Here is a 12,027-nt window from a genome sequence, read left to right as displayed (position 1 = left end):
CCAAAAGCAAGAACAGGAGAAGATTCACAAATGAGCTGATCTGTGGATCTCAGTGGAGTGACTCATTCACAGCAGTTATCAACAGCAGAAGGCCATCTGCATATCTTATGTGTAATGCGCAAGAGTATTTTCTGAAAAACTTCAAATGTACAAAAAAAAAGGTCCTATGTAGACTACAGGAGCATGAGAATGTCAAACTGAAAATGGGGAAGTAATAATATGAATTCAAATTATTACGTTTTCTGCATTGAATTATTTTATTCATTGTAGTATTGAGTTTTATGTGATTTTAATCTTGTGTATGGATGTTGAGAATACATGTTTTATGTTTGCTTGTTTTTACTGCTTTTCAGAAAGAAAACAGATTTTGTACATAGTTCTACAGAATTTCAGAAGATGTAGATAAATGTTTTGTCTGTAACTTTATGTAACTTGTAGGCTTATTTTATTTATAAATCCATATTTTATTGTTCCACAGGGAAAAATGGCTCTCTTGGCTGCAAACAGTTGTTTCATTTCCTGCAATGAGGAAGGGGATATAGTAGCTAAAAGCAAGACTGCAAAAGAGGGAGAAATGATTAAGGTAAATAAATGGTAGTAAAAACACTTGTGCTTGCAAGAATATACAGAAATTGAAGTGGATGTGTTGCAATGTGGGCATTCTTTAAACTTTGATTTGACATGGTGGCAGTTTAGGGTTACCACCTGTCCCACTTTGCAAGGGACAGTCCCTCTTTGGGCAGTTGTGTCCTGCTAAAAAAGTGTAAAAATGGGAATTGTCCTGAGATTTTAGGACAAAATTATTTCCTATATTTTATGCAATAGTTGCATAAATCAGTTATTCTGTATCTGAAACACCTAAATGTTATAAGAAACAGAATAAGCAACTAAAATGCTACAAGAGTAACCTTTTATTTGGGCAAAAAAGGCAAGTTCTGTCCTTTGTACTGGCCGTGAGTATGTTTTGGCCTGCAAAATCTGATGTTTGTACCAAAAATGTCCCACTTTGGGCATTTAAAAAGGTGGCAACCCTATGGCAGTTGGCTAATTGTGCATCATAAAAGTGTTTAGACGCTTTATTTGAAATATTTGCAACACATACATGAATTTAAGAACTGTATGTGAAGATGAAGACAAGAAATTAACAGTGGCGTGGTACTGAAGGATAAAACCCTAACTATGGCCAGGCAACTCGGGTTTGATTTACAGCCCACTAGAGGCAGTGACAGGAAGATCAATAGCTGACACTGCAGTGCAGCATAATGGGGATGGTGCTTCACTCGTGAGTGTGTCGTCCTTTGAGATGTTAAACTGAGGCCCTGTCTGCTTGAGTTGGTTGTAGTTCAGGCAGGTGTAAAAGATCCCATGGCACCTATCAAAAAGAGTTTGGGTCCTTTATTTAACGCAACTAATAAAAAAACATTTTGTATATTTACAAAATGTACATATTTACAGGCACATACATATACATTTCTATTTTTAGAAGAAAAAAGGGAGGGGTTGGCATATAATGGTTAAGGTGTTTACCTCACCGACACAAGGTGCAAGTTTGATTCTCAGCTTTGAGAGAAGTTGACTAGGCTTAAATGGCAGCTAGTCTAGTACCTACCCATAAAGCTATGTCAGTACACCATTAGTGTTCTCTGAAAGTACTTCTGACAGACTCATCTGCCATTGTTAGACTTCTGGCGAACGTGTCAGGAAATGATACGAGGACAAATAAGTCAAAGTAGATGCAGTGCTTAGACATTTTAAAGCACCAAAAGTGATAGATTTTTATCACTTTATTCTGTATTTATGTTGCATCTTGGCTGATCTGTACCTTTACCAAATATGGGTGTTTGTCTTGATAACAGCAATCAGTATAGAGGAAGGCATGCTGCATTACAGAGGTGTTCAGTTTGTCTGCATGTTCAAGACATAGACTTGATCAGATGAGGTGGGGTCATAGACATAGCCAAAAGCAAACATGTTAAGTGTAGATCTGATGTTGTCCATTTCATTCTTCCTTACCACTGGATCCTTGAATCCGATATCAGATCTGAGCAGACCATTCCAAACGACAGATGTTACAAATGTCAAGCTCCTCCAACTCACATAATGCCCTGCTTCTCTTCTAACACCTCAGATCTCGTTTACCACCTTCCTGGCTAGACATGATTGCGCTGGTCTCAAGCTACTTCTCCAGATAAGTGTTGCTTTCAGTGATTGTTAGCTTTGTCTTTATTTCTTACATAGAGTTTATTATAACTTTTTTTCTATACCTCCCTTCCCATTCTTAAGTGATTGTTGGCATTAGGGCTGTGTTTTTCTGCTTTCCCATGCTTTTTTCCTCTCGTAGGGCCATTGGCCTATGTCCCTTTCCTCTCTTGCTAGCTGTTTTTTCACTTTTCTCTATTTACAAAAAAAAAAAAAAAAAAAAAAAAAAAACTTTCCCAGTATAGTTAATTTGTTGAATACTGTTCATGTGGTGGTTACAGCTGTGTGAGTGGTTTCTTACTAACTGTATACGCTGGTGTGTGTGTGCTCAGTGGTGGACAAACCCACTGGATTTAAACAGTGCGTCTCTTGTGGGCCCAAAATCTCACATTCAGACTCTTGTGACAAATGCGTATATTGCTTGGGTGTTGCTCATTTGGAATGGGAATGTGAAGTGTGCGCGGCTTTGAACCCATACTCTTAAGCATATTGCCGCAATAAATTAATATTTAAAGGGCTTTTACCCTCATCTGGTCAAGAATCTACCAAGCCTGGAGTCTCAAAGGAACCAAAGAAACAAGCCCCTCCAGCTTCCTCTGTGGCCTCTACTCCAGTTCCTGAGAAAAGGAAAAAATTGTCACATCTGCTACTGTGGGACCTGAGGAAGATCAGGTCTCCTTCGGATCAGAGAAGTTCTTCGGAGCCAGCGTTATTTTATCCAGATGTCACGCCTTCTCAGATTCATCTGAGGTGTTTTCATTTGGGGTTCAACTTCTCTGAACAGGTCTTCTTTGGGTCCAAAGGCTTCGGATCCAAGGTCAAGGAGCCATATGGCAAGACAAGAAAAATCAGCATCCCCTGCGAGGTCTACCCACCCTTCATTCTCTTCTAGGCCCTCTAGACTCTCCTGCTCCGACATGGACAGGATGATGCAGAGTTTGCTCAGTGCTCAGATTGAGATGGGGCTTTTACCGTCTCCTTCCTATCTTGGATCCGTGAGAGCCCCGCTACCATTTCTTGCGACTCCTCTTCCAATCCAACATTCTACTTCGGAACCCCAGGATCTGAATAACCTGAGAGAGGTGTCGTCAGAGCTGAGGATGGTGCTTTCTTCAACTCTGGCAGTGTCCCAGACCAGTTCGGCTCCAATACTCTCGGATCAGAGTGGGTCCCAGAACCAAGAGGTCGGTGCCGGCTCTATTGGAGATGGTTTTGGCTCTGATCTGGTTGGATCCATCTCTCCCTGTCGAGGCTTCGGCTCCTGACATTTCAGGCCCGGTGTTGTCTGAGGGCTGTGAATCTGGAGTGGTGTCTTTCTTTTCTGCTGCTGCTTCAGCTTTGAGGAGACAGCAGGAAGGCCTTCGGGTTTGTCTGCTTTCCAGGTGGCAGACAGGGCATTCTGTAGGCCCAGAGATGCATCTCCTCTTCCTCCAGAACTTATGCAGTCCTCATCTGTCCTGAGCGTTGGTCCCAGTAGTCCTGTCCATGGTCATCCTTTTTAGGAAGTCCTCCAGCTCCACTCTATATTATGAGCCCCCTCCTCTTCCGCAACCTTCCCTGAGTTTTCCACGGAGGAGGTGCATCAAAAGCGCACGTTCATAGGTTGGTACTAGACTATCGGCCCTAGGGTCTATACAAGCCTAGCCATAACAATTCCCTGGCTATTTCTTCCCACACTGTTTACTTCCCTGGACCCCTGTCTAGCAGAGCGACTGACGTGATCCTTGGGGTGAATTTGCTTTCTCCCATCCAGTCATCAAGGTTCCTTTTGAAGAGGGCCAAAGAGGTGCTCTGCTTGACATGTATGGGCAGTCTATTCCAGAGTCTGGGGAGTCTCTGGGTCAGGAACCTATCCCTCCAGCATGTTTTGTTTATTGTGATGACAAGGTTTAGATCCCTGGAGTGTGTGGCTCTGAGGGATTGGGATTTCTTTAAGTGTAGCATGTCCAACAGCTCTGGGTTTGACATGGCCTTGTATGTTAAGCAGAGATCGCCTCGGAGTAGAAGATATGCGACAAAGTATAGCTGGAGTTTTTTAAGGCGGTCAGCATAGGGCATCTGCTTTAGGCCTGTGATTCTTTTAGTGAGGTATTTCTGCGGCATTTCCTGTTGTTGCAGATGTCTTGAGAGGTACATACCAAATGGGGCGTTGTATTCTATAATGGGTCTAATGAGGGATGGGTACAGTTGGACAATGACCTCCTTTTTTCTGGATGAAAAGCCCTTAGTGATGAGGTGTGCCACATAGAAGGATTTCCTGACTGTTCTGGTGATGTGGCTATTGAAGGTGAGACCACTGTGCACCTGTGTCCCTAAGTCTGTTATCACACTTTCGATGTTTAGTGTACTGCCACCTGTGTGGCAAGAGGAGCATGTAGACTCCCTTTTGGAGTCTTTGACTGAGGACACCAATCTCAGTGAGGGAGAAGGGACCCCCGATCTCTACCCAATGATATCTCCTTCGGAGATATCCTAGAGATTCTGAAGCGCAAGGGTGGATGGTCTGCCTAGCCGCTTTCTTCTGTGGAATCGGTGTTTCAGGAGGTATTCAGGATTGGCCCCTTCTACATCCTGGGTCCCCGCCGTCCAACATGCTTATTGATTTGGTCTCCTGCCGCTTTTGAAAGGAACCTGACATAGTGGATCCTACCCCCAATTGCACTGACAAGTTCTTAACCCCCCCCCCCCCCCCGTCGGATCATTTTCACTGGAACAAAGACATTCCAGTTGATGCCATCATAGTGTCGGTGACCACAAAGAAGGAACTAGCAGAGCTCTTCTGTCCATCACCTGAACAAGGAGTCTGGGGCCTTGGACAGACATGGGAAGCGCATGTACACCTCAGTAACCTTTACGCTGAAAGCACTAAACTATTTGGCACACTTTATGCGTCTTCAAAGAAATTTTATTTAGGGAGATCACAGAATTAAGGCTTCAGAGAATCTCCCTGTCAGTACTCCTGAAGCGGCGCCGAACTGGCCTACTCTGGATGCAGTCGGTGGCAGATTGTCATTGGACCTAGACAAAACTAACAAAGAACATCTGGGTGTTGTACATAATTTCCAGAGGTTATTATATCCCCACCTCCCAGAAGGAAGTTCTCCGATATCCCACCCTGTCAAAGAGAGTAAGCCATGAGAGAAGTTCAAAAACTTATAGAGAAGAGAGTCATTCAGCCGGTCCCAACCAAGCAACAAGGATACGGAACTTATTCATACTTCTTTTTGGTGCCAAAAAAAGACAAGGGGACCTGTGACCTGTATTGGACTAGAGCAAACTAAATCTGTTTGTCAAGAGTTAAAGTTTCGCATGATGAAGGTTCAGACCATTCTGCCATTACTACACAGAGATAATTGGATGTGCTCAATAGACCTCCAGGATGCATACGATCACATAAAGATCAACAGACACTCCAGGAGACATCTGCACTTCCAGCTAGGAGCCAACCATTACCAATTCAGTACACTGTCCTTTGGACTCACCATGGTCCCCGGGATGTTTACTAGATGCATGTTGGTAGTGGCAGCTCACCTGAGACTGTTGAGGCTTCCAGGTGTTTCCGTACTTGGATGATTGGCTCCTGATGGCACTATCAAAGCATCAACTGGAGTTGGTGACGCAGTACCTGTTGCTTACCTTCACTTAGCTGGGGATCGCAATAAATTTGGCAAAGTTGAATATGACACCTCTGCAGATGATAGAGTTCATAAGAATGCAACTGAACAACAGTCATGCAGGTAGCAAACCTACAGTTGAAACGTGTTATTTCTGAAACAAGTTCAAGTTCTACTAGATATGCCCACTCCCCTAATAAGACTTATCCTAAGAAGTCTAGGTTCCATGCCAGCTGCCATACTTCTAGTACCATTGGCAAGGTTCTTTATGCCAGTACTTCAGTGGACACTAGCAGTCCAGTGGTCCATCCTATGCCATCTCTTAACTGTTCCAATCAAACTGACTTCAATCTGCAGGTGGCATCTTCAGTGGTGGATATTGTCAGGAAATCTCCATCTAGGCAGACCCTTTTCCCTCTCACCCCAGTCTGCCACAGTGACCACGGATGCTTCCTTATTGGGGTGGGGGCATTTTGAAGGAAGATTGGTCCAATGCACGTGATCTATCTTAGAAACCAAATTGCACATCAGTGTTCTGGAGATGAGCAGTCCTTCTGACGTTGCAAGCCTTTTTATGACTACCTACCTCTAGGAACAATAGCAGTTCATACAAACATGTCAGTAGTCTGATATATCAACAAGCAGGGGGAACATGCGCCTACCCGTTATGCAGCGAGGCCATGAAAGTGTGGGAATGGGCGGTCTCCTCGAACCTCTTTCTGATTGTAAAGCACATTCCCGGGGTGACCAATGTTCTTGCAGATAGACTCAGCTGATCCATTCTGAGTCCACACAGGTGGTCCCTGAATCAGTCCATAGTGAACCAGATGTTTTGCCAAAGGGCCAACCTTGCTGTGACCTTTTTGCATCCCCCTTGAACATGAAATGCAGCATGTATTTCGCTCTGATCCCCCCCATCCAGGGAGCCAGCCAGGGATGCTGGAATGCACGATTGGCCTCTGGATCTCCTGTACATCTGTCCTCCAATCCCATTGATACAGAAAGTTCTACAGAAATCCAGCAGGTTCAAGAGCACTCTAATCCTCATAGTCCTCTTTTGGCCTTGTCAGGTATTGTTCCCCTTTCTGTGGTCTCACACCAAATATCCACCATGGATACTAGATCCCAGACAGGATCTGATCTCTCACACTGAGACTAACCTCTTGGTTTCTCCACTTTAATGATTTTAAGAAAGTCCAGGTCAGCCTCCCCATCGGAGACATCATTCTTGCTTCTCGAAATCCTTCTACTAAAAAGATTTCCAATAGCAAATGGAAAAGATTTTCAGTGTGGACACGAAATCAGAACATTGACCCTTTCTCAGCTCCCATTTCAGCTGTTCTGCTTTTCCTAAGTTCTTTTTTTTAGGAGGGAGCAAGTTTTTCTACGATTAAATTAAAGTTGGCAGCGATTGCCAACTTTCACGTTGCAGATGATTCACATTCACCAACTTCCATCTCAACATCTAGGTTATGCAAGACCTTCATAAAAGGACCATTTCTTCTTAGGCCGCCTATTAACGATCCTTCTCCTCCTTGGGATCTGAAGCTGAGCCTCCAAAGTCTCACTCAGTGACTCTTTGAACCAGTCGATTCCTGCGACATAAAGTTTTTGACCTGGAAAAAACGTTTTTCTTGTGGCCATTACTTCAGCCAAGAGGGTATCAGAACTACAGTCTGTATCATCTAAGCTGCCATATATTTCCTTTCTCAAAGACAAGAGTATTTCTGAGGATGAAGCCTTCTTTTATGCCCAAAGTGGCCACGGAAGCAAATATAAACCAGTCCATTTAGCTTCTGGATGTCCTTCAAGGATGCATCTGCAGTCATAACATATGGGTTGTCCTGCCTCAGGCAGCCCTTCGGTCGGCCGGATTCCAAAGTCTGGGTCTGGCCTCGGCTGATGTCGCACTTCACCCGACGTCATAGCTCCTGGGATATAAAGGCATCAGCCGACGCCATTTTCCTCAGTCTTTCTTGCCGCGCGGTGCCCGACCGGCAAGGGTGAATATAGGCATCAGCTCCTTGATGTTCATAGACGGTTGTTTCTACCTGCACAGGACAAGGGAACATAGAAAATCTGAACTATTTGTCTCCTTTTATCCCAATGTTAGGCAAAGCAGTATCAAAAATAACTCTAGCTAAATGGATCACTAATTGCATTTCCACCATTAATCCTTGAAAGTACTGCAATTGCCCCATCCACTGAAGGCCTGCTTTACTAGGTCAGTGTCAACTTCTTCGGCCTTTGCGGTTAGAACATCTGTTGATGTGCTGCAGCAACCTTGTCCAGTTCACATACCTTTGTTTCACATTATAAATTATAGTTCCCAAAAATAGAGTATACTTTGGCTCCACGGTGCTCCAGCATATCCTTCCATAGGGGCCACCCAGGGAAATTAATGTAGCTGGGCACTCTGACTCAGTGGTGAGGAAGAATGAAATGGATATCAGATTAGGAGTTATGTACTTACCATAGCTTGGTATCTGTGTTGTCCTATTTCATTCTTCCTTAAATCCCTCCCAACCTACCCCCTTCCAGGAAGTCTAGAGGTGTCTAAAAGAGTTTGAGCTTCATGAATCTGTCTTGAGCTCCAGTTGAGGGCATTGTTGTTGTTCATATTTGTTATTATCTTACCTTTCTTTCACTTTTTTCTGAGGCAGTAAACTCAATCTGAGGAGCTAGAGAAGATGCAGGGCATTACGGGAGTGGGAGGAGCTCAAGATTAGTAGCATAAGGCTTTTGGAACGGCCGGTTCGGATCCAGTATCAGATCCAAGGACCCAGTGGTGAAGAATAATAAAACAGGACGACACAGATACCACGTTATGGTAAGTACATAAATTCTAATTAAAAGTGTTGCATGCCAAAGTAAATCAATTAGAAATGCTTTCTCTAAATTTTTAAATAACTCTAATTACAAAAATGGAAATTTTCAGTCTCCCTAACTTGCATCATTATCCTTACTCCTTAAGAGATTGCTGGCAGTAAGAGTAGTATTTCTTGTTATGCTAACGTACTGTATTAGTATATCTTGCTATACTAACTTGCAGCAAAGAGTATTTCTTCTTTGAAGTGATTTGCTGATAATTCTGGCTTTGCTGCATCTGATGAGTTAAGTGCCACAAAGCATTTTTCTTCTGTTACTACTAATGTTTTCTAAGCATATTTTAATAAAAAAGCTTTGTAAGCTTTTTTCCAAACAATAGCTAAAACAAATGGGTCCAATGATATATCATCTTAGTGTAAGTGGTCACTTACTGAGAGATGGTCTTTTGGAATCAGGCCAAGGGTTTGCCTTCTTCCCAGGGAGTACTGTAGCTGTCTGGTGGTCATTAAGAAGGACCTTAAAGAAACCACAGACAGAACCATATGTTGCCAAAAAAGATCCTGAGATTCAGAAAAAGGTCTGGGAAACTGGTGGCAGTGCATATACATAGAAAAATTGCTAAAATATAATTTATATATACCAGTCTCCAGTTTTTTAATTATTATATTCCATATTGGTGCAAAATGGTACATGTTAATATAGTTACCACATATATCATGATGCAGTTATCGGAAAATAGATGTATTTACTCTCTGCTTTTTTTGTTTTTAATCAATTTAAGACCTAGGATGTCATTTTATTGTTAGTGATTGTTTTATTAATCATGTTCTGTTTAAAGTCTATTTTAAATTTCCTTTATAAGTTCAACTTATTGTTGAAAATGTCCTAGAGAAATGTTACCCATTCAGAACTCTTAAAATACCTTGTCAGTAGTAACCTCCTCTGCAACACCCAACATGGGTTTGATCATGGAACATAGTACCACAACTGCCCTTCTCAGTTTAACAAACATCATAAATGGTATGAGAAATTCTGATAATTTAGCATGCTCTATTTTCCTTGACCTATCAAAAGCATTTGACACGACTGTCTGTCACCAAAATCTACTCATACAACTTTCATCCCTCAGCCCTTCCCATCCATTGGAAAGATGGCTGCGAAAATCTCACCTTCTTCTAAATCCAGGGGGCGGGGGGGGGGGGGGTAAAGCTCTTCACCTCAAAAAGTTTCTCAGACTTCAAAAATAATCTTTCAAAATGCTCTCTGAAAATAACTCCAGAATAGAAATTGTACAATAATCAAAGCTACTGGGAGTCACAAAAGACAAACACCTAAAATTTGATCTGTACATTCTCCAAGCATTTAAAAAAGTACACCAGAAAACTGGTTTATTATATAAAAGTAAACACTACCTCACTGATGGCATTATAAAAAAAATTGCATTAACCTACGTATTACTATTTCTCCTTTATGCTTCCCCCAATCCTGACTAAACTTCATAGTACCCAAAAAATTAAATTAGACAACTGTTACAACAAAAGTGCTATGCTTGCCACCAGTATACCTAAAAAAAATGTCAACAGTACCACAGCTATACTGGCAAGAGCTCCCACAATATCTTACCAACGCACAACTACTTATTGCCCATGATGTAAGCTATAAACCAGAAAACTGGCCAGCACTTCAAAACACCATAAAATGTTATTCTCCAGCCAGGGAACTATGCTGTCAAAGTAAATCACTTTTACCTGCCACCAAATCTAATAATACTGCTGGTGACTCATTCTACTCTACTCTCTCTCCAAATTTTGGAACTCCCTACCGCTACTCTTTCAGCAAACTGAAAAAATTCAGCTTGCATAATAAAATAACTCATGGCTCAACCACAGGCTAATACCTTAACTGTAAATGCAAAAAACTACTATTTAATTTACTACTATTTTACTACATCCTAATGCTAATAAATGCAATTTTCCACCTCCCATCCTAACTCTACTTCAGCATACAAGCTACTTTTATATAGTTTCTCTCTTGAACATTCAACTGATTACTGAGCAACTGCTATACCTCTCTCATTCAGCTATAGCTATCTGCATTACTCTCTCTCTTTCCACCTCAGCTAGACCTTTGGCATCAAATTAGTACCCACTTTTATTGCTCACAAATATATGCTACTGTATTGTAATGCAACGTATGTTTATCCAATGTATTTTTACTTTTTCTCTAAGTCTTTGTGGAAACATTCAGGCCAGTAAAGCCAAACCACACTAGCTGTGGACATGCATGTTTTGGCGTTATTATGACCTAGTCAGCACAGCATAAGTGGACTGTTAAGTCATTGACATTCAGAAGCCATGTAGTTGAAACTCTTGATGTCCTCAAGGGTCATATGCATATATCCCATGGGCCTTTAATACAGGAAGTTTAAATAAAATGTCACACAGTGAAATTAGTTTGTCTTTATGGCCTTTTACTCTTTGTCCTTAAATCATTGTTGCAGTATTCCAAACTGATGGGCTATCTTGCCAGATAGCCTGGATGTCCAGCTGGGTTACCAAAACCTTCCATAAAGCCATACATCTGACATTACTAACCCATGGACATAAGGGTACATAAGTGCATGTATAAGCGTAAAACCTCAGAGTAGCTCACTGCCAGTCCAACAACAGGTCCTGTACCCATTAATCTGTTCTGTGCATGGTTGTTGGTTGTTTGTATCGTTGGCCTTCACCAGTTCAGATATGTGCCCCATTAGGGAACCTTCCTTGATTTTCTTGTGTTGTTTTTAATACTTTATTAGATGTCAACTAGGAGGGGAAGTGCGACTGTGATAGACAGATTCCTTACAAGGATCTCCATCCCCAGTGTGTCTCTTCTGTTAGGTGCAGAGCATGATTACAAGAATTGTGTGATTTGCCAGTCATTTGTACCTAAAACCTTATGGAAGTGATTTTCTTCTCTCAGTACGTACTAGGAAACCCTGTACCTTAAGTGCCTTGCCCAGGTTAAGATGGCGAACCCTTCCACTATTGACATGCCATCTATACTGAAGAAGAATTTTAAGAGGGCTAGGCTGAACGTTATGCCTGCTCAGTTGGACTCAGAAGTACCATCCGAGTTCTTGAAACCTGCAGTATGCCCAATGTCTTCTCAGATTCCCACTACTCCTCCGGAGGCCAGTGTGGAATCTAAGATGTTCATTATGTTACACTGTTGCAGTCATTACACTTGGGTTATCCTGCCATCAGGCGGTCCCTCAGGCGGCCCGAGTTCCAAAGTCTTAGTCCGGCGTCGGTTGCGGTCACTTCTTCCCTGACGTCAGTGCACCAGGGGTATATAAGATGCAGCAGACGCCATTTTCTTCAGTCTTTCTTGTCGCGCGGTG

The 12,027-nt window shown here is 42.3% G+C and overlaps 1 protein-coding gene across 2 annotated transcripts in view; it reads left to right on the top strand.

Moving 5' to 3' along the window:
* Positions 1-12,027, top strand: part of FRG1 (FSHD region gene 1) — a 466,841-nt gene that overhangs the window by 300,035 nt on the left and 154,779 nt on the right. For both annotated transcript variants that reach the window (XM_044062473.1, XM_044062472.1), the window contains exon 5: positions 479-583. In XM_044062473.1, coding sequence (XP_043918408.1) covers positions 479-583 — 105 coding nt within the window. The remainder of the gene's footprint in view (positions 1-478; positions 584-12,027) is intronic.

This window comes from Protopterus annectens, chromosome 2.part1, assembly GCF_019279795.1.
Source record: "Protopterus annectens isolate FY-2018-M chromosome 2.part1, PAN1.0, whole genome shotgun sequence".
Lineage (NCBI taxonomy): Eukaryota > Metazoa > Chordata > Ceratodontiformes > Protopteridae > Protopterus > Protopterus annectens.
Note: the sequence above shows the minus strand (reverse complement) of the source record. Positions and strands in the feature narration are given on the sequence as shown.